General features: G+C 44.9%; 1 protein-coding gene across 2 annotated transcripts; it reads left to right on the top strand.

The window, feature by feature from the left end:
- Nucleotides 1–628: 628 nt before the first annotated feature.
- LOC147461741 (ABSCISIC ACID-INSENSITIVE 5-like protein 2) lies at nucleotides 629–19227 on the top strand. Of its 2 annotated transcripts, XM_086509200.1 has the most exons (5): nucleotides 629–1740; nucleotides 1809–1880; nucleotides 18635–18711; nucleotides 18795–18851; nucleotides 18934–19227. In XM_086509200.1, exons 1-5 carry the CDS (start codon nucleotides 823–825, stop codon nucleotides 19004–19006), a joined length of 1197 nt encoding a protein of 398 aa, XP_086365326.1. In that variant the 5' UTR covers nucleotides 629–822; the 3' UTR covers nucleotides 19007–19227. The 2 variants fall into 2 exon arrangements, 1 of the variants encoding a protein (XP_086365326.1); XR_015187629.1 differs by adding an exon at nucleotides 10455–10524 and having other exon boundaries at nucleotides 630–1740; nucleotides 18635–19227.
- Nucleotides 19228–19689: the final 462 nt, after the last annotated feature.

Here is a 19689-nt window from a genome sequence, read left to right on the forward strand (position 1 = left end):
GGGGGTTTGTGTGAAGTAAACACGGGCCCAAGTTTACGTTTTTTTTGAATTTACTTTGCCCGAGATCTATGGTGCTCAATCATCCCACCGTAGATCCCATCCCCTCCCCCGTAATTGTGAGATATAGCAACGGGTGAGGGCGTATTCTGGGAAAGGGAATGGTCATTTAAATGACCATTCCTAGCCATCAAGGTTGCTGGGAGGGGGGCCAGGTACACTGCAGAGATTGCGCAGGTTGCAAAGATTGAATACAATACAAAGATTGCATTCCGTTGATCATTGCTTGAATTCCCATTGCTGTCGCTGCTTGAATTCCCATTGTTGACTTGGAATTATGGGTGCTGAGGTGTCAGGCGTAGGTGCCATTCCCACTTCTGATTTGGAGGCGATTACCGATCTGCATGCACTGACTTTCCCTCTGCTAACCTGTCGTCAATGCGTCGGTTGCAACAAGCGATTCCACTCAAGAAATGGTAGATGATGAAGGGTTAGAATCCTCTGCCCCCGACCAGCGACCTTGACGGGCAAGGGCAGGTTTGATTTAAGGATGTGAATGCCCCTACTCCAACCTATCTCTAACTCCAACTCCAACAAATCTCTAACTCCCAACTCCGACTCCACCATTTCTAGGCCTGGCATTTCTTGTGTGAGTGGAGTGAATTGTCCCTCTCGAGTTTCCCTCCGTGTTTTACTCGAGAATCATCCCGCCTGTGTTCTTCACAAATCTCGGAACGCTTCGGGAGGAAACGGGCCCACACCGCGAGCTCACCATTGAACCTCAGCTTCTCTCTCTGATGCACGATCTTCCTCCGCAGAGGTTTGATGGTGATGCAAACCATGCTCTCTTCAGCCCCCAATGGAAGCTCGGCTTCCGACCTTGCTCGACAGCCCTCCATTTACTCTCTCACGCTCGAAGAAATTCAGAATGCGATCAACGAACCTGGCAAGACCTTCGGCAGCATGAACATGGATGAGTTCTTGAAGAATCTATGGACCGCAGAGGAAAGCCAGGCTATGGTTGCAGCCATGGCCTCCTCAACAGAAAATACCAACCTTGCCCAACAGCCTAGCTTGCAACGGCTCAACAGCCTCTCTTTACCTCCCGCTTTAAGCAGGAAAACTGTTGAAGATGTCTGGAAAGAGATACAACGGCAATCTCCTGCAGATCTAATGGATGGGCAACGACAGCAACCTCAACAGCAGAAGAGACAGGTGACCCTTGGTGAAATGACGCTGGAAGATTTCCTTGTGAGAGCGGGTGCATTTAGGGAGGATGCCGATGCAAACTCACAATTGGCTAATGGTGGCAACACTACATGTCTTTACTCTGCGGGTATGCCATCTGCAAGTGTAGTCTCGAACAATCTTCCTCCTGCCATGGACCCTTTGACATCCTCAAGCCTCCCAACAGAGTGGATGAACTTTCCCTCTCATCATCAACACCAGCAAATGTTGCAACAAGCAGAAGCTGCTGCTGCGGCAGTGAAGAGGGGGCTGGCCCCTCCTCCTCTAATGCCTCCATCAGGAAATTCTTTGTACGATGGACTTGTTGACAATTCAGGTTTGGGCCAAGAGCCTCTTGCTGGCACCTTAGCTCTGTCACCGGCAATTTCTGAATATGGTATGCACAGTAGGAAGCGATACACATCTGAGGTTGTGATCGAGAAAACAGTGGAGAGACGGCAGAAGCGGATGATAAAGAATCGGGAATCAGCTGCCAGATCCAGGGCCAGAAAACAGGTAAATTTATTCATTGTATTTAACCTAATGGAATGCTCTGGATGACATTTTTTTTCGTGCTTTCACAGGCTTACACAGTTGAGTTGGAGGCTGAAGTCACCAAATTGAAAGAGGAAAATGCAAGGCTTAAGCAGCAACAGGTGCTCTCATGCCTTAGCTCTATTTGTGGTGTTTGCAAGGGAACGAATTCTTGTGCTGCATTTTATTGCTTACATGTTTTGTCAAAATCTGGTCTTTTGTCATGTTCTTTTTGATTTAGATGTTAATCCATCCTTTTACCTTGAATTAAAACAGCTACGGTAACCTGGACAACAATTTAGTGTGCTTTCATGTCGCTATAGCTGTAATTTGTCCAACATAGGGCTTTGTACTTGATGCAAGTATCTCAAATCTCTCCCTCTCCCTCTCCCTCTCACTCTCTCTCTCTCTCTCTCATCATCATCTAGTCATAGCAAGGTTGAATGGTCCTCAAAACGAGTTTTTTGTGAGTATTAGAGTCAAAGCACTCTAATACTCCTTGTATTTAAACACAAGGAGCTAAAAAGTGCACTATTTGGGTGTTTTTTATACTTCCTGTTCCGCGCCATTCCTGTTCCGGACCCCTAGCCGTTCCCCTGTTCCGCGGGGATCCCGTCACCGTTCCCGTTCCGCGTTCCGAGTAACTATGCCACGTAGTTTCTATGTGGTCTAAATATTCTGTCCATCATTCTATTGAACGTGGCAAGTGCATTTGTGAGACCGAATGGCATGACAAGAAACTCATAGAGACCAAATGTTGTCCTGAACACAGTCTTATGGACATCTTCTGGCCTAATGCGTATCTGGTGGTACCCACTCTTTAGGTCTATCCTTTTAAACAGCGACGCTCCCTCAAGCCGATCAAGGATGTCATCTATCCTCGGTATAGGGAACCTGTTCTTGATGGTATTCTTATTCAAGGTGCGATAGTCAATGCACATGCGCCATGAACCATCCTTCTTGTGCACTAGGAGTACAGGCGAACAAAAAGGGGATGGACTGGGCTGAATCAGCCCTTTTCTAAAAGCTCATTGACGTGACTCATAATCTCTTTCTATTGGGCTGCACTAACCTTATACGGTGGTCTATTTGGTGGACTAGAACCTGGCACAAGATCTATGGTTTGATCCTTAGGTCTCTCAGGAGGTAACTCCCCTGGCAAAGAGTTCGAAAAACAATCATTGAAACCACTCAGAAAAGTTGACCTGTCTTTATCTAGATGTCACGTACACATCTAACCCTTTGTGCATGTGGACAAGCTATCTCAGGTCTAGGGTTCAGGTTAGTGTAGGGTTCTGGCACCTTTGTGAGCCTGTGAGCAAGCCGTGCATGTCCAGGCACTTAAGAGTGGTTGCATATCCTTTGATTGCACACCCAGTACCGCCCAATATATGCATTGTCCAAGCAGAAGGTCCAATTCCCGGCTATTTTTGGGACAATACATTTTACAAAGAATTTGGCGTTTTTATTAATTAAATTACCAATTTCCAAAGGTTGTGGGCTGTAGGAGAATTGCTCGACCCAGCTTTTCACAGCTATATAAGCAGACATGGGGCACCCAATTTTAGCAGAAGCAGCAGAAGAAGTTCTAGCAACTTGCAGTGCACCTTCTTAGCAAGACCGGCAGAGAGCCCTAGCGTTTTCAACCAACAAGATCCACCTGGCGATTTCTGTAGCAGATCAGTCTCATCGTTTTCTGGTGTTTCTTGCCAAGCACATCAGCGTTTTTAGTTTTTAGCACTTAGCCATTGCAGATTTAGCCCCTAGCCTCGTAGATCTCACTTGACCGCAGCAGATCCTCGCCGTACTGTCGAGTTAGCCATTGTTTACAGTTTCAGCCCGTTGTTTACAGATTTCAGCATCTGGGTTTTCAGCGCATCGTCGTCGAGTCGTCGCCATCGCTATCCTCATCGACATAGTGTCAGTATTTAGTAGAAATTCAGCAGTTTGCAGATTTCAGCATTTCAGTCCTAGCGTTTTCAGTTTTCAGCCCGTCCTCGTCGTCGTCATCATTGTCGTCGACATCGTCGGCAAGTCCATTGCATCTAGACCATTGTACCAGATTTGTGCAATCTATAGCATAGACCTCTCTCCCCATAGATAGGGGGGCCCTTGGAGGAGGGTTTGAGAACCACCTGGTGTCGTATTCTTCTCTCTCTCTTTCTCTTAGTCTCAGCACCTTCATTCACAGTAGCTTTCACTTTGTTTGTGATCATTGAATTCTCTCTCTAAAGGAACGGAAGGCTCTCCCTTCCGTAAGTAAAAGGAACCCTTGAGCACAGTTCGGAGCACAATCTTGAGCAATATCAACATTCACTTCCGTTGCACCTTGCATTGGTATCAGAGCTTTGGCAGTGTTTTGTATCACTTAAGAAAAGAACCACAAGAAATTTTTTTGCTTGTTGCGGTCGCACGTAACCCAAGTCTACTTGTGCCTGTCGATTCCTAATCGTGTTTTTAAAGAGTGACAGGTAATCCAAGAAAGAAGGGCTTGTCCAGCCTCCCTTTGTTCCTCTTTTCACTCATTGAGAGCGGACCGTGCACTACGCGGCCAGCCAATCGACGCGAGGTGGAAAAAGCAACTTTGGTGTGAGTGCAAGGCCGCCAAGGGGTGCGCCCGCAGGGAAGAGTTGAGCTCGAGTAAGAGAAAGCCTTCTCAAACACCGATTGCAAGCTACAGAACTCAAGAACCCAAGAACCTCAAGAACCTAAGTTTCTCGAGAACTTAAGTTCCCAAGATTTCAGTGTACGGTCATCACCCAAAGCGGCATGGATACTTTGCGTGAAGGTGATGAGAGTGGAGTTGGTGTCAAAGAATTATCCCCACCAGGAGGATTTTTTTCCGACCCTCTCCCCTCCCCGTCTACGCCACGGGTTGCACCAAATCCTATGGAGGCTTTGGTCAAGTTGATGATGGACATGATGCTACGACAAGAGGCGCAACGCGCCGCCTTAGATCACGAGCGTGATCAAGCGCGCTTGGCGGCAGAAGAACGATAGGCAGCTATGGAGCGAGCAAGCGCGCGAAGCCCAACGCATAGCGGTTGAAGAAAGGCGAGCGGCCTTGGAATTAGAGCGTGAGGCGCAAAGAGACAAACTCTTGCATGTGTTGGTCCTATAGGTACTCACCTTGAAATCCGAGCCGGTCAAAGATGTGGGCAGTTCATCAGATATCACAAGTAGAGATGTTGTCACCAGCGTGTGACTACTATCTATCCTTTTTGTTGATTTCTTTCTTATTATCTATTTACTTTCACTTTTTGGAAACACCCCTCGGGAAATCTAACTCCCCTGCATTGCATAGCTAGTGTGGATCTGTCCAGAGGGAGTCCAGGCCTGAGGGCAAGAGAGCACTAAGGTTGGACAAGGACTATGGTTAGCCAAGTGGGGTCATTGACTAGCCAAAGTGGAATCCTTTGCTACAGAGGCTACATTTCAGTTCTGGATGTGGCCGCAGTGTACAAAGAGGGTCGGATGACCTAGAAAGATACAATGGCAGCATCTCCTAAAATTTAGGGAACTGCTATTTTGGGACCTGAAAATGTGTTGGCGTCATTACCTCCGGAATGACAAAGGGAACATTTTCTTACTCTGCCGTGAAGTCAACTGGGCAACCGGTTGGGATATTTTTAGGCGGCAACCCCGAAACGGGAAAATGCTTGTAAATGTGCCAAGTGGCACATTCTGGTGCACTTGCCTCATGCAACAAGAAGTGGCGCTGAATTTGAAGAGGGAAGAGCCTCATTTTCAGTTTTTGTCACAGGTTAAGAGCTATGGAGTGCTTGCTTTCCCTCTTATGCACAGTGCGGTGCCAGGAGTGATGCCCTGCACGCTACGCACTGCCCTCTCTCTCCCCTTTGGCAGTATGTTATGCCCCTCTAGTGGGCTCTTCATTTGACCAATGTACAGTTGTGTGGGTTCATGCGCGATTGCCGAGGCAAGAGCCTCTTGCACAGGTACTGGATTAGCTAGCGGCTAACCCCCCCGCAGGTACAGGTGAATTCGGAGAGGTTTCACGCCAGAAATCTCGTCCGATTCAAAGGGCAAGTAGCCCTACAGGTGCGGGAGCTCGAGGACTTGCTACGGATGCGACCGGCACGCGAAACGGAGCCCGAAACAGTGAATCACAGCCTGCTGTGTATTTTTGCAGGTTTAGGGTTTTGGCCCTAAACGGACCCTAATACCCCTAGGAGGTTCGGGGACGCAAGGGGACCGCTGTACAGGTGATCTGGCGCATTTTCAGGGCTGAAAACAGAGAATTCAGCGTGCTGCAGATTCTCGCCAGGTTTTGCAAAGTGCCCGTATGCGTCGGGAAAGTCATTCAATGCGTGGGAATACTGACTGTGAAGGGTTCTAGTACAGTTATGCTGCCGAAATCGGGCTGGAACAGTGGAAATTCAGCCGAGTTTGTGCGGGGCAGCTTGTAGGGAACCACAACGTTTATTCCCTCTTTTGAACAATAAAGAAATACCGAAAGGGGCGCCTAAGTTAGGGGCCAATCTGGTGTCGGTCTTCTCATACAGGTGCATTCTAGCATCTGTATCCCATTCCCCTCTCTTGTGTCACTATAGCGCAAGTAAAATAGACGACTGATAATGGGTGAAAGCTAAATCAAGGTTTAAAGTAAAGTCTACCGCCCTTTTTGGATTGAACAGGCCGGTTACAGATGCAGACTCCAACAATCTTGTCATTGAGAAGTTGACGTTCAGTAAGTACGACGGTAAGATGGATGCTAATGCTATTCATTCTTGGTCGCGTGACAAAGTGATGACGTGTCTGCTCGAGAGCATGCGGGAAACCCTAACCATGACTGTTGCTGAAAACCCTAATTTTGTAAACCCTAACTTTAAAACCTGCAAACCCTAAAATATGTCAGAAACCCTAAAAACAACAGAAAATCCTAACCCTCACCCTAACCCTAATCCTAAAAGGGCAGCAGGTTGAACTCCCGGAAAAAGCACAGACATGATGACATGGCAGGATCCCGCTTTTTGCTGCGCCAAACAGGGAAAATTTCCAAAAATTGCACATCTTGCTTTTCTCTACGTGAGTAGAGAGAGAGAGAGAGAGAGAGAGAGAGAGAGAGAGAGAGAGAGAGAGAGAGAGAGAGAAGTTCTCTTCTTTATTTTAAAAACTCAAGAGAGAGCTTGAGAGAAAAAAAAAAGAGCCTTTGCTCTTATTTAAGCTTTTGATTTGAAGCTTTTCGGGGCTCTGCTTTTGGCATCCCTTGTAAACATTAAATAAGTGGTTTGTGCTCCCCACTCTGCAGAGCATCTGGACGCAGAGTCTGAGAGTGAGACCCGAACGACTCTTATACTTTGGACTGATGAATACATAAAGAAATACCGAAAGGGGCGCCAGTCTTTGGGGCCAATATCTCTAGGCACGGAACTCCACTGGGCCAGTGCAAATCTATTGTGAACTGTGAACTGTTTTGAAGTGGTTATTTGGTGCTGTCGTGATTGATTCTTGACTTGGAGTGTCCAAGTCTGTTACAGGCTGCATCAATTTAATTCTTACTTTGCGACAACTAAGAAAACAAGAAATAGCAAAGTTTTGATGCCAACCATGTATCTTGCCGATGATGCCATTAATTGGTATCACGCCTGGCAAGAGGTACAGTTGGCCGCGCATCTAGAGGAAGCCAAAGAAGGTGTGCCCCTTTCTTTCAATTGGGTCGACTTCCAAGACAAGCTCAAGGCGCGGTTTATGCCACCTCAATACTTAGCGCGGTTGAAAAAAGATTGGCGCAATCTCAAGCAAAATGATATGCAGTCATGTCTTTCTCTAACCGTGTTTTGCAGCTCGGCACCCAATTACGCAAATCAGATGATGAGCGCAAAGAGGAATTTCTTTTCGGGTTGGACGAGTATATCAAGTTTGATGTCGAAGTTCTCGACCCCGTGGATCTCAACAAGGCGGTAGCGATTGCTCTCGCACAGGAGATGAAGCACAACAAAGGAAAGCCTAAGGAGAATAAGTCTTCTCACAGTACCTCTCAGACTCCTCAGAACCCACATAATGCAGAAGAACAAGTCATTTATGCTAAGGAAGGTCGTTGTTATCAATGTCACGTCAAGGGTCATATTAAGAAGGCTGTCCTAAGACAGCACCACCTAAAGAAAATAAAGCACCGATAGCTACCACAAGCACTTTAGTGAACCAATCTGAGTCTCCACATGTTTCTAACACACACATTTATGAATCTTTCTTGAAATGTTATGGTCATGTCAAGGGTGAGCGTTTTGTCATATTGTTTGATTCAGACAGTATGCTTGATGTGATTGGTGACTCTTGTAGAGAGCCCGCCAGGAGGTTAGCTAGATGACAACTCTCGAGATGTCTGGCGTTGCTCCCAGTATGGACTCTCTCATTATGCACGAGTGCCTTGATGGGTTATTTACTGTTCAACAAGCTTCCTTCCGTCGAAAATTTGTCTTGTCTTCTCTCTGAGGATGTGATATGATTTTGGGCATTAGATGGTTTTGATTGGGCCGACAATACGCTCACTCTAAGTGCTAAAAGTGACTCTGTCACGTGCACATCTAACCCTATGTGCATGTGGACAAGCTACTTCACGACAAGGGTTCAGTTAGCTTAGGAAGTGTTCTGGCACCTTTGTGAGTCTGTTCGCAGACCGTGCATGTACAGACACTTAGAGTAGTTGCATTTCCTCTCGTTGCACACAACATGATCATTAGATTACAGTCAGTATCCATCAGGAGCCTTTTACAGTGCACAAAACCTATTTTTCCTATTTTAGCTATTTTTCACTTACTATTAATAAGTGACTTTGTTAGGAAATTGGGTAGGGCAAATTGACTCGAGCAATATATAAGGAAACCTAGCGCTAGCACTTTCTGGCAGAAGAGGCAGCAGGGACCAAGGGTCCAACAGAGCACCTTCTCAGCAAGACTCCCCGGCAGGCAACCTAGCGTTTTCAGCCACCAAAGAAGCCAGCGTTTTCAGCATTTGCAGATCAGCCTAGCGTTTTGCAACTTGCTGATCAGCCCGGCGTTAGCAGATTCACAGCAGATTTCCTAGCGTTTTTGCAGCAGACAGTAGATCAGCCCAGCGTTTTTGCAATTGCAGACTACCATCAGCGTTTTGCAGATTCCCGGCGATAGAACCTTCACTTTTATCAGCGTTTTGCATTTTCAACAGTTAAATTCCGTACCGCATTCCCCAAACCTCGCAGATCTCACCTTTCTGCAGCATATCCTCGCTACACGGTCAAATCAGCCAAAGTTTGTAGATTCAGCCCGCTATTCGCAGATTTCAGCATCTGCGTTTTCAGCGCATCGTCGTCGCGTCGTCGTCATCGTCGTCGTCACCGACATAGAGTCAAAATGCAGCAGATACAAGATTTGCAAATTTCAGCCCTGCTATGATAGCGTTATTAGCCCCGCTTTCCAACGTTTTTCAGCACCTGAAACCAGCATTTTCAGCCAGCCGTTGTCCTCGTCGTCGTCGCCCTTGTCGTCAACGTCGTCTCCGACCTAGAACCTCATTGCATCATAGCATCAAGAACTTGCATCAGCACCTTGTATCAGATTTGTGCAATCAATAGCATAGACTTCTCTCGCCATCGAGAGAGGGACCCGTGGAGGAGGGTTTGACAACTTTTCTGGTGTCGTATTCTTCTCTCTCTATCTCTCAGTCTCAGTACCTTCATTCACAGTGTTCTTCCACTTTGTTTGTGATCATTTCCACTCTCTCATTGAAGGAACGGAAGGGCTCTCCCTTCCGTAAGTAAAAGGAACCCTTGAGGACAGTCCGAAGCACTCATCTTGAGCAAAGTTCAACATTCACTTTTGCTGCACCTTACACTCTTCCTTGATCATTCGTGGTGAGGAGGGTCTGCATTCTTTACCTCTCATTTCTCATGTGCAAGCGAAGCGTGAATTACGAAGAGGAGCACAAGCGGCATTCATGTATGCCTCTCGAATTACCCAAAGCATTCAGGCCCCATACAGGTATTCAACTTTGTTTACCAAGTATGAGCACCTCTTTTGCAGGATGATCTTCCACTCCGTCTCCCTCTCGAGCGGTGGAGGATCATCGCATAGAACTCACGGAGGGGGCATAGCCAGTCAGTAAGGCTCCCTACCATTTGAACAAGACTCAAGAAGAAGATTTAGAGCGGCAACTTACGGAGTTGGTGGCGAGAGGATTCATACGTCCTAGTGTAAGTTCTTTTGCTGCCCCTATCTTATTTGTCCACAAGAAGGATGGTTCGTCTCGTTTGTGTGTTGATTAAAAGGCATTGAATAAGATGACCGTTAAGAACAAGTTTCTGATGCCTCGCATTGAGTATATCCTCGATAGGCTCAATGTGGCAAAGGTTTTTAGTAAGGTCGATCTCAAACGTGGATACCATCAGGTAAGGTTATTCAAAGGCTACATCTATAAGACCGCTTTTCGCACAGAGCGAGGGCAATGGGAGTATGTGGTTATGCCTTTTGGATTGACAGGTGCCGCGGGTATATTTAACCGTCTCATGGTAGGCGATATGGTTGGCGTGTGTGTGTATCGTTCTTGATGATATTCTAATTTTTTTTGCATCGTAGGACCAACATAAAAAGGATGTAGAAAGGGTTTTAACCCGTTTGATGAGTGTCAGTTATACATTGCAACTAAGAAATTTGAGTTTTTTCTGACTAAAGTTACTTATCTGGGTTATATCATTTCTGCAGAAGGCGTCGAGCTAGATCCCGCGAAGGTAGAACAGGTTGTAATTTGGATTTGCCCAAAACTACATATGAGGTGCGTTCTTTTCTTGGTTTGTGTCAAGCATATAGTTCGCACATAGAGAATTTTGCACGCATTGCGGTACCCACGACAGATGTTTTGAAAGGGGTAAAGACTCACCGACAGCGCGTGGATTTGCTCGAGGTAGCCATTGATGCTTTCGTAGCTCTCAAGGTTGCGGTGACAGAAGCGTCGTGTCTCATCCTTGCCTCTTGGGATGACCCCTTTGAGGTATAGACGGATGTGAGCAATGTCGTCATAGGAGCTGTGCTTTAGCAGCATGGCCGTCTAGTTGCATTTCTAAGTCAGAAGTTACATAGTGCATAAAAGAATTATTTCGTTTATGACAAAGAACTTTTGTCTATCATTCACTCTCTCAAGCATTGGAAGCATTTTCTGTATGGTAGAGAGTTCACAGTTCGCACACATCACCAAGCCCTCAAGCGGCTCCAGTCTATGCCTAGTGCACATTGGAGTGATCGCCAAGCACGGTGAGCAATTTGAAGGTTTGATTATGTGTCTGGTAGAGCTAACTTTGTTGCTGATGCGTTAAGTCGCAAAGGACAGATCCTGGCTCTTGAGTCAAGATCCACAATTTCTATTCAGGGTGTGTCTTTTGACAACATGAAGAACGAGTATGCAAATTTCGAGTTTGGTAAGCAATGGTTGCAAGCTCTTGCTTCCCAAGGGCCCATCAACTATCTCATTCGTGAAGGTTTGTTGGATTTTCGTCACCGTTTATGTGTGTTGCCCTCTCTCAGGACAACCATATTGCACTATGTTCATGACTCTCTCACGGGTGGGCACAGGGGAATGAACACCACTTTGGAAAAAATAGAAAGATTTTTTTATTGGCCTACAACAAAAAGTAAAAGCTCTTCGGGGTAAGCAGCAAAGCCTCTTGCTATCATTGCCTATTTCCGACGGACCTTTTCAAGATATTTCTATGGATTTTGTGACTAACCTTCCACCTAGTTTGCATTCAAGGAACACTCAATGTCTGACAATTGTTGACCGTTTCAGCAAATTTTGCATGTTGATTCCTTGTAAGGCCACAATCACCGCACAAGATGTAGCACGGTTGTTCATAAAGCATTGGTACCTCCTCTTTGGTTTGCCAAAGTCAATTGTTTCAGATAGAGATGTTAAGTTCATGTCCAATTTTTGGCGCACTCTTTGAAAATTTTGGCACTAAGTTGAATTTTTCATCGGCTTTTCATCCACAGTCAAATGGTCAAACAAAAATTTACAATCAATTGGGTTTTGATGTTTTGAAGTCATAAGTGCATGATTAACTGTTTCATTAGGAGCTCTATCTCCCATTGGTCCAAGCAATTTTGAATAACTCTTATTTCTCTACTATTGGTAGAACTCCGTATGAGGCAGCTTTTGGCCGTCCGTTCCTATCACTTTTGACTCGCTCGGTCAGTCAAATGTCTGATGCCAATGTTGAAAGTCAGTCGTTAGATGAGATTTCTGAGAGTGTGAAGCTTCGGCTAAGCAAGGCTCGTGAGTCTTACTCACGACAAGCTAATATGCATCGTCAGGATGTTTCTGTCAAAGAAGGGGATTGGGTTTATTTGAGAATCATGAAGCAACGTCTTAAGCAAGTCGGAAAGAAGTGTTTGTCTTTGAGAATGTATGGTCCATTTCTTGTCATTAGAAAGATCAATGAGGTTTCTATGAAATTACAATTGCCTAACTCATGGTCAATGCACAACGTTTTCCATGTTTCATGGTTGAAAGTGTTTCAGGGTACACCTCCTAAGCACATTTCCGAAGAAGAAGAGCCCAAGATTATCGATGAAGCTGAAGTCATTAAGCCGGAGTAAGTGTTGCTACATCGGTTTCGCCATGGCTCAAAGAAGCAAGTCAGACTATACTTTTTGAAGTTCAAGGATTGAGGAACCCACGATGCAGTGTGGGTTGCCATTGGGTTGATAAAGAATTTTTCAGAGATTACCCAGAGTTGTTTGCAAACTACAAGGAAGCCATGCAGCTCGGTACCAATACCTCACTTTGAAAAGAGGGGATGTCATGTGCACATCTAACCCTATTTGCATGTGGACAAGCTATCTCAGGTCTAGGGTTCAAGTCAGCTTAAGAAGTGTTCTGGCACCTTTGTGAACCTGTGAGCAAGCCGTGCATGTCCAGGCACTTAGAGTAGTTGCATATCCTTTGATTGCAAAACCAGTACCACCAGCATATTCATTGTCCAAGCAGAAGGTCCAATTCCTGGCCAGTTTTGGGAGAGTACCTTTTACAGAGAATCTGACATTTTTATTAATTAAATTACCACTTTCCAAAGGTCTTGGGTTGTAGGAGAACTGCTCGACCCAGCTTTCCACAGCTATATAAGCAGACATGGGGCGCCCAGTTTTAGCAGAAGAAGTAAAAGAAGTTCTAGCAACTTGTAGTGCACCTTCTCAGCAAGACCGACAGAGAGCCCTAGCGTTTTCAGCCAACAAGATCCACATGGCGATATCTGTAGCAGATCAGCCCCAACGTTTTCTGGCGTTTCCTGTAGCAAAAGAAGCCTAGCATTTTGCAATTCGACGACGCCATATCAGCCAAGCACATCAAGGCAGCTATATAAGCAAACATGGGGTGCCCAGTTTTAGCAGAAGAAGCAGAAGAAGTTCTAGCAACTTGCAGTGCACCTTCTCAGCAAGACGAGTAGAGAGTCCTAGTGTTTTCAGCCAACAAGATCCACCTGCGATTTCTGTAGCGGATCAGCCCCAACGTTTTCTGGCGTTTCTTGTAGTAGATCAAGCCTAGCGTTTTGCAGTTCCACGACGCCAGATCAGCAGCTATATAAGCAGACATGGAGAGCCCAGTTTTAGCAGAAGAAGCAGAAGAAGTTCTAGCAACTTGCAGTGCACCTTCTCAGCAAGACCGGTAGAGAGTCCTAGCGTTTTCAGCCAACAAGATCCACCTGGCGATCTTTGTAGCAGATCAGCCCCAACGTTTTCTGGCGTTTCCTGTAGCAGATCAAGCCTAGCGTTTTGCAGTTCCACGACGCCAGATCAGCCAAGTACATCAGCGTTTTCAGTTTTCAGCACTTAGCCATTGCTGATTTAGCCCCTAACCGCAACAAATCCTCGGCGTACCGTCGAGTTAGCCAGCGTTTACAGTTTCAGCCCACTGTTTTCGGATTTCAGCATCTGCGTTTTCAGTGCATCGTCGTCGAGTCGTCGCCATCGCCATCCTTGTCGACATAGTGTCAGCATTTAGCAAAAAGTCAGCAGTTTGCAGATTTCAGCATTTCAGCCCTAGCGTTTCCAGTTTTCAGCCCGTCCTCATCGTCGTCATCATTGTCGTTGACATCGTCAGCAAGTCCATTGCATCTAGACCATTGTACCATATTTGTGCAATCTATAGCATAGACCTCTCTCACCATAGAGAGGGGGGCCCTTGGAGGAGGGTTTGAGAACCACCTGGTGTCGTATTCTTCTCTCTCTCTTTCTCTCAATCTCAGCCCAGTTTTAGCAGAAGAAGCAGAAGAAGTTATAGCAACTTGCAGTGCATCTTCTCAGCAAGACCGGTAGAGAGTCCTAGCATTTTTAGCCAACAAGATCCACGTGGCGATTTCTGTAGCAGATCAGCCCCAACATTTTCTGGCGTTTCCTGTAGCAGATCAAGCCTAGCGTTTTGCAGTTCCACGACGCCAGATCAGCCAAGTACATCAGCGTTTTCAGTTTTCAGCACTTGGCCATTGCAGATTTAGCCCCTAACCGCAACAAATCCTCGCCGTACCGTCGAGTTAGCCAGCGTTTACAGTTTCAGCCCGCTGTTTTCAGATTTCAGCATCTGCGTTTTCAACGCATCGTCGTCGAGTCGTCGCCATCGCCATCCTTGTCGACATAGTGTTAGCATTTAGCAAAAAGTCTAACAGTTTGCAGATTTCAGCATTTCAGCCCTAGCGTTTCCAGTTTTTAGCCCGTCTCATCGTCGTCATCATTGTCGTTGACATCGTCGGCAAGTCCATTGCATCTAGACCATTGTACCATATTTGTGCAATCTATAGCATAGACCTCTCTCACCATAGAGAGGGGGGCCCTTGGAGGAGGGTTTGAGAACCACCTGGTGTTGTATTCTTCTCTCTCTCTTTCTCTCAGTCTCAGCACCTCCATTCACAATAGCATTCACTTTGTTTGTGATCATTGCATTCTCTCTCTAAAGGAACGGAAGGCTCTCCCTTTCGTAAGTAAAAGGAACCCTTGAGCACAGTTCGGAGCACTCATCTTGAGCAATATTAACATTCACTTCTGCTGCACCTTACTGTAACAAACTGCTGACGTGTCAAAGCCTAAAGAATGGAGCCAACTTACAGATGATGTGGCTGCGAGAGCAGAAACCCTAACCCTAATTTCTGCCAAAAACCCTAACTATTGAAACCCTAATTTTGGAAACCCTAACCCTAAAACCTGCAAACCCTAATTCTAGAAACCCTAAGAAGAACAAGCAATAGAAGAAGAAGTCCTACCAACTCATGGGAACCCCGTCCGATGAGGCCCCAAGTGACATAAAGGCATTAAAAATAAAGCAGAACACACTCAAAAGACTTTGCACATCAAAATATGATGATGTGGCATCTGTACGGACCTCTCGGAATTCGCGGCGAATTTTTAGGGAAATCTCGAAATTTTAGGAAAGTGCTTTTTTGGGGTCAGCTTTTCATATTTGATGCTTTTAGGCTTTGGGCCTTTAAATATGAGCCTTGGGGGCCCTCTCTGGCACTTTTTAGCGCGCAAATTGTAGAGCAGGTGCTCCTTGGCTGTTGTACTTTGTGAATCGGTAGTAATATAAAGAAATATCGAAAGGGGCACCGAGGTTTGGGGCCAATACTCTCTGGGGTGGAATTCCGCCACTCCGTGTCGCGTGTCGTCTCTCTCTCTCTTTCAGTTCAGTTGTTATTGAAGTGCTAAAAGTTTGTTCAGTCTGTTCTTTTCTATTGGCACGTGGGGCCCGTCTTGTGACACTTACACTAAGGTAGACAAATTAGATACAACTTTAGATAATTCTTTTGCAAAGATCAAGTACGCAAAAAGATGATTCTTTATTACAGATGAAATAGCAGAAGCAGAAACAACTGGAACAGACTCGTCTTTAAGCTTTACATCAAGGACATGAGTCTTTCTTCTATGTACAAGGGTAATCTTTTTGTTGTAAGTATCCACCATAGCATGCAACCTCTAACACCATGGGATACCCAATAATACATCACAACCCTCAAGTGGCATAATATGAAACTCTTCGGCTGATGGATGGAACTATTTTTGCTATTAGCGAAAAATATTTTGAGACATAATTGTCAGTTTTGTGCACATCAGAATCAGCATAACAATTTTTGGATCCTTAGTTAAGTTAAGAGGGTATCTTGATGTGTCACGTGCACATTTAACCATATGTGCATGTCGGCAAGCTGTAACTCCTACTACTAGGGTTTAGGACAGCCTAGGAAGTGTTTTTGACGCCTTTGTGAGCCTGTTCGCAAGACGTGAATGTTCAGGCGCTTTAGTTAGTTGCATACCCTCTGATTGCATAGGGCGTTCCGTGGGCGGTGGGCATTAGGACTGTTCGCATTGTAGGACTGTAGTCATTAGAACTTGCTTAGGTAGTTTAGTTCATGTGAACCTCCTCTTATCACTAAGTTAATTTATTGATAAGTGACCTTTAAATAAACCTTCAACAAAGCCAGTCATGGCATTTCTTGTGCTGCTTGTCGGCTCGACCTCTCCTCTGTGCAAGATAAAGGGAGCCCTTGGCTTCTCTATTCAGCATCAGAACCCAACGCTAGCGTGTGGCCTCAAGAAGAACTCATCACCAGCATTGAGCCATGCCAATGTTTTTCCTCATCCACATCCTTGCCAAACATCCTTAGACACTAGCGTTTGCAGATTCAGCCACAAGTACCAGCAACCCTTAGCGGTTTCCGCCTTCCCCTTAGCAGTTCAGCCCACATGTCGCAGATCCGAGTCAAAGGTATCAGCATTTTCAGTTTTCAGCATTCACCCTTGTTGGATCAGCCCGAGTTTGCAGATCCTTGCCAGTTCCATAAGCGCTTTCAGATTTCAGGATTTAGCCTCTTCCATACCATCAGCTGGCATCAAAGTGCCCGATCCTGTCAGCATCTCAACATCTATATTTATTGTATAAGCAGTCGTGCAATTTAAAGCAAATACCTCCAGCAATAGAGAGGGGGGCCCTTGGAGGCGGGTTTGGTTCCCCTTCTGGTGTTTCTCTCTATCACTCCCAATATCTCTCTCTCTCTTCTCTCTCTTTGTCTATTGCACAACCTCTCATGAACTAAAAGGAACCTTGTGTACATATTGAGCACTCATCTCAACATCTATATTTATTGTATAAGCAGTCGTGCAATTTAAAGCAAATACCTCCAGCAATAGAGAGGGGGGCCCTTGGAGGCGGGTTTGGTTCCCCATCTGGTGTTTCTCTCTATCACTCCCAGTCTCTCTCTCTCTCTCTCTCTCTCTCTCTCTCTCTCTCTCTCTCTCTTTCTTTGTCTATTGCACAACCTCTCATGAACTAAAAGGAACCTTGTGTACATATTGAGCACTCATCGTGAGTTATCACCTTAAATTACTTCCGCTGCACATAACATGATGCGTCAAATTTGACTAGAGCTTCATGACGCAAATATGCCGTAGTCGAGGCAGAGCAGGAGTACTAAACAGTAGAAACAATAGCTGTCGCAAAAATGGAGGGCGAATAACAAAATATGATTCTATCAAACCTGAATAAAATAAATGGTCAAGAAGGAGAAAGAGAGAATTTGAAAACCGACATAGATCTGGGGTTCCCCCTACGAAGTGTGCTTTATTATTAGGGGAAAGATTAGAAGCACAAAAGTGAAAGGTGGGGTATGATGCTCATTCTTCCAACCTCATCCTGAATTAAAATAGTTGGAGAAGAGAAGCTTGCAAGCTGCCGATGTTTGTATGTTTGTACCATAGTATGACAGATTTGAGCTGGGCTGCAAAGCGAATCATACATCCACCAATCATCGGTTCTAAGTTTTTTTTTTTCACATTGGGAAAATTCTTATGATGCCGAGGTTTTTTTTGGGTTTGGGTTTTATAGGTTTTTTTTGGGTTTGTCTGCTAGCAAGTTATTGCCTCTTTGTTCAAGAAAAGTAGCTTCGTTGGAATATTGCAGTGGTGAGGCGTGTGAAAATCATAAAATGCACAGCTCCTCCTGGAATGTTGAAGGTTGAACTAGATTGTATGGAATAGAGGATGAGCTACTTGGCTGCTTTCTGGAGTTGATCTGAAACAAATCAATGAAATTACTGGAATTTTGAAGATTTATGGGTGTATGGTCTTCAGGCATATAATAATTGTATATGGAAAATAAGGGAGGTTCTCAATTTTACACGTGTCACATGGTTGCTTTCATTCGCATACCTAACCCCTTGTTTCCATACCATATGTACGGTGTGTACGATACATACTTTACTGGCTGGTTTATCTCCCACATAATATCTGTGGTGGTAGAGACAATTTATTTGCTTTCGAGTTTTTCCTTTGTTTAACAGCATTATTGTAGGCTCACTTGAAATATTGTTTTTCTGTATGTAGTTTATATGAACTTTTATATGTAGGGCTTTTGTATGTAGATATGAACTTTTATTTTTGATCAGTAATGCTAGAAAAAAGAAACAGGATTTTTAAATTTTGTAATTTATTGTGCTCATACTAGGGGGACGAACAATACTTGTATTGTACTCCTCCCTAATGTGTGATCGGAGAATGACTCGCGGTTTCTACAAAAGTATAGGAAGAGTAACATGGACTCCGTGCATTCTTGCTGTCTGTGCATGTGGCTCTTTATTGGGTGAGATGGAAGCCTGCTGCAAAGCTCTCAGCCCCTTGTAGGAGTCTGTAGTTACTTGTTAACTTTCTTTGTTTAATCAGTGTTGTGCCATCTAATGATGGCAGGCTCTGATTTTCAAGTTGAGGTTGTGACTAATGCATGCAACTTTGGTGTTTTTAAATGTTTTCTACAAAACTGTAATGGTGGGTCTTAAAATAAAGTGAGCGATGTGGCACAAATCAAGAGCATTGATCAAATTGTAAATTTTTTAATATATATTTTATTGTTTCAGGCTTTGGAGAGTCGCGTACCAGAAACAAGGCACTCTCAACAGATGGAAATTCGCGTTCTTCGAAGAGTTCAATCGTGGTAATGTTTAGTCTTTTGCCAATGATTCCATGATTTTAGAGGAGGCGACCATGGACTACACAACTGCGTGAGAGGGAAAACAGCTCAAAATCCATGCATATTGAGGTTTCAGAAGGAGACCCAAAGCTTAGACTAAACATGTAACGTCAACCTTTTCATGATAGACTCTTATTTTTATAGTGTTACTATATACTGTACATGCTAAACTCTTCACCCACACAGCCTACAGATAGTGGTCGGGATCGTCTATAACTCACAAAGCTTAAAGGCATGGTGTACCTTCAAAATCTCCTAGGGGCTACAATGCTGGAACTTAGACCGTCGCAGGCTCAGCTTTCTAACCTTCATAGTGGCCAGCTTGCTCTTGGTGCTTAATGTTACATAGATGACAGCATTGTATCATTACAGCATCAAATTTTGTACTATCCCTCTTTGCCTTGATCATAATTGCTGAGCTTATGGCAAGTCAGGTTTGGGGCTTAGTCATCATTGATGGTTGTACAGTTCATGTTACGATTGCGTAGTGTTGAATCTGACGAGTAGTAGACTCACGCAAAGTGTCGGACCTAATAAAGATGCTTTAATGCAGGGGCACATGTAAATTAAAGAAATTCGTGGACGTTTGCCGTGCTTGATTATTTATCTGTTTGTATGTGCAGTCAGAATGACTTTCGACATGATTGTGATTATGCTATAATGTCCTTATGTTAAGACAGATCCGAATCGGGGCTTTGTGTTGATTACGTATATAGAGTCTTACGACATCAAAATTTTGCATCTCTGCCGTATGCTTAGGTCTTGCTCGTTTGTTCATAGCTCATTTCTTTATCTTCTCTCGTGTTACGAAAGCCTTCAGCCTCCATGGGTACCTTTCACAATTTAAGAGCTACATTCACCTCTCATCAATTGCATGAGCACGGACTGCTATGGTCTTGCAAACATCTTATCCATGGTGGCATTGGATGGAAGGGGGTGGGG

This window comes from Adiantum capillus-veneris, chromosome 3, assembly GCF_014529385.1.
Source record: "Adiantum capillus-veneris isolate H3 chromosome 3, ASM1452938v2, whole genome shotgun sequence".
Taxonomy (NCBI): domain Eukaryota; kingdom Viridiplantae; phylum Streptophyta; class Polypodiopsida; order Polypodiales; family Pteridaceae; genus Adiantum; species Adiantum capillus-veneris.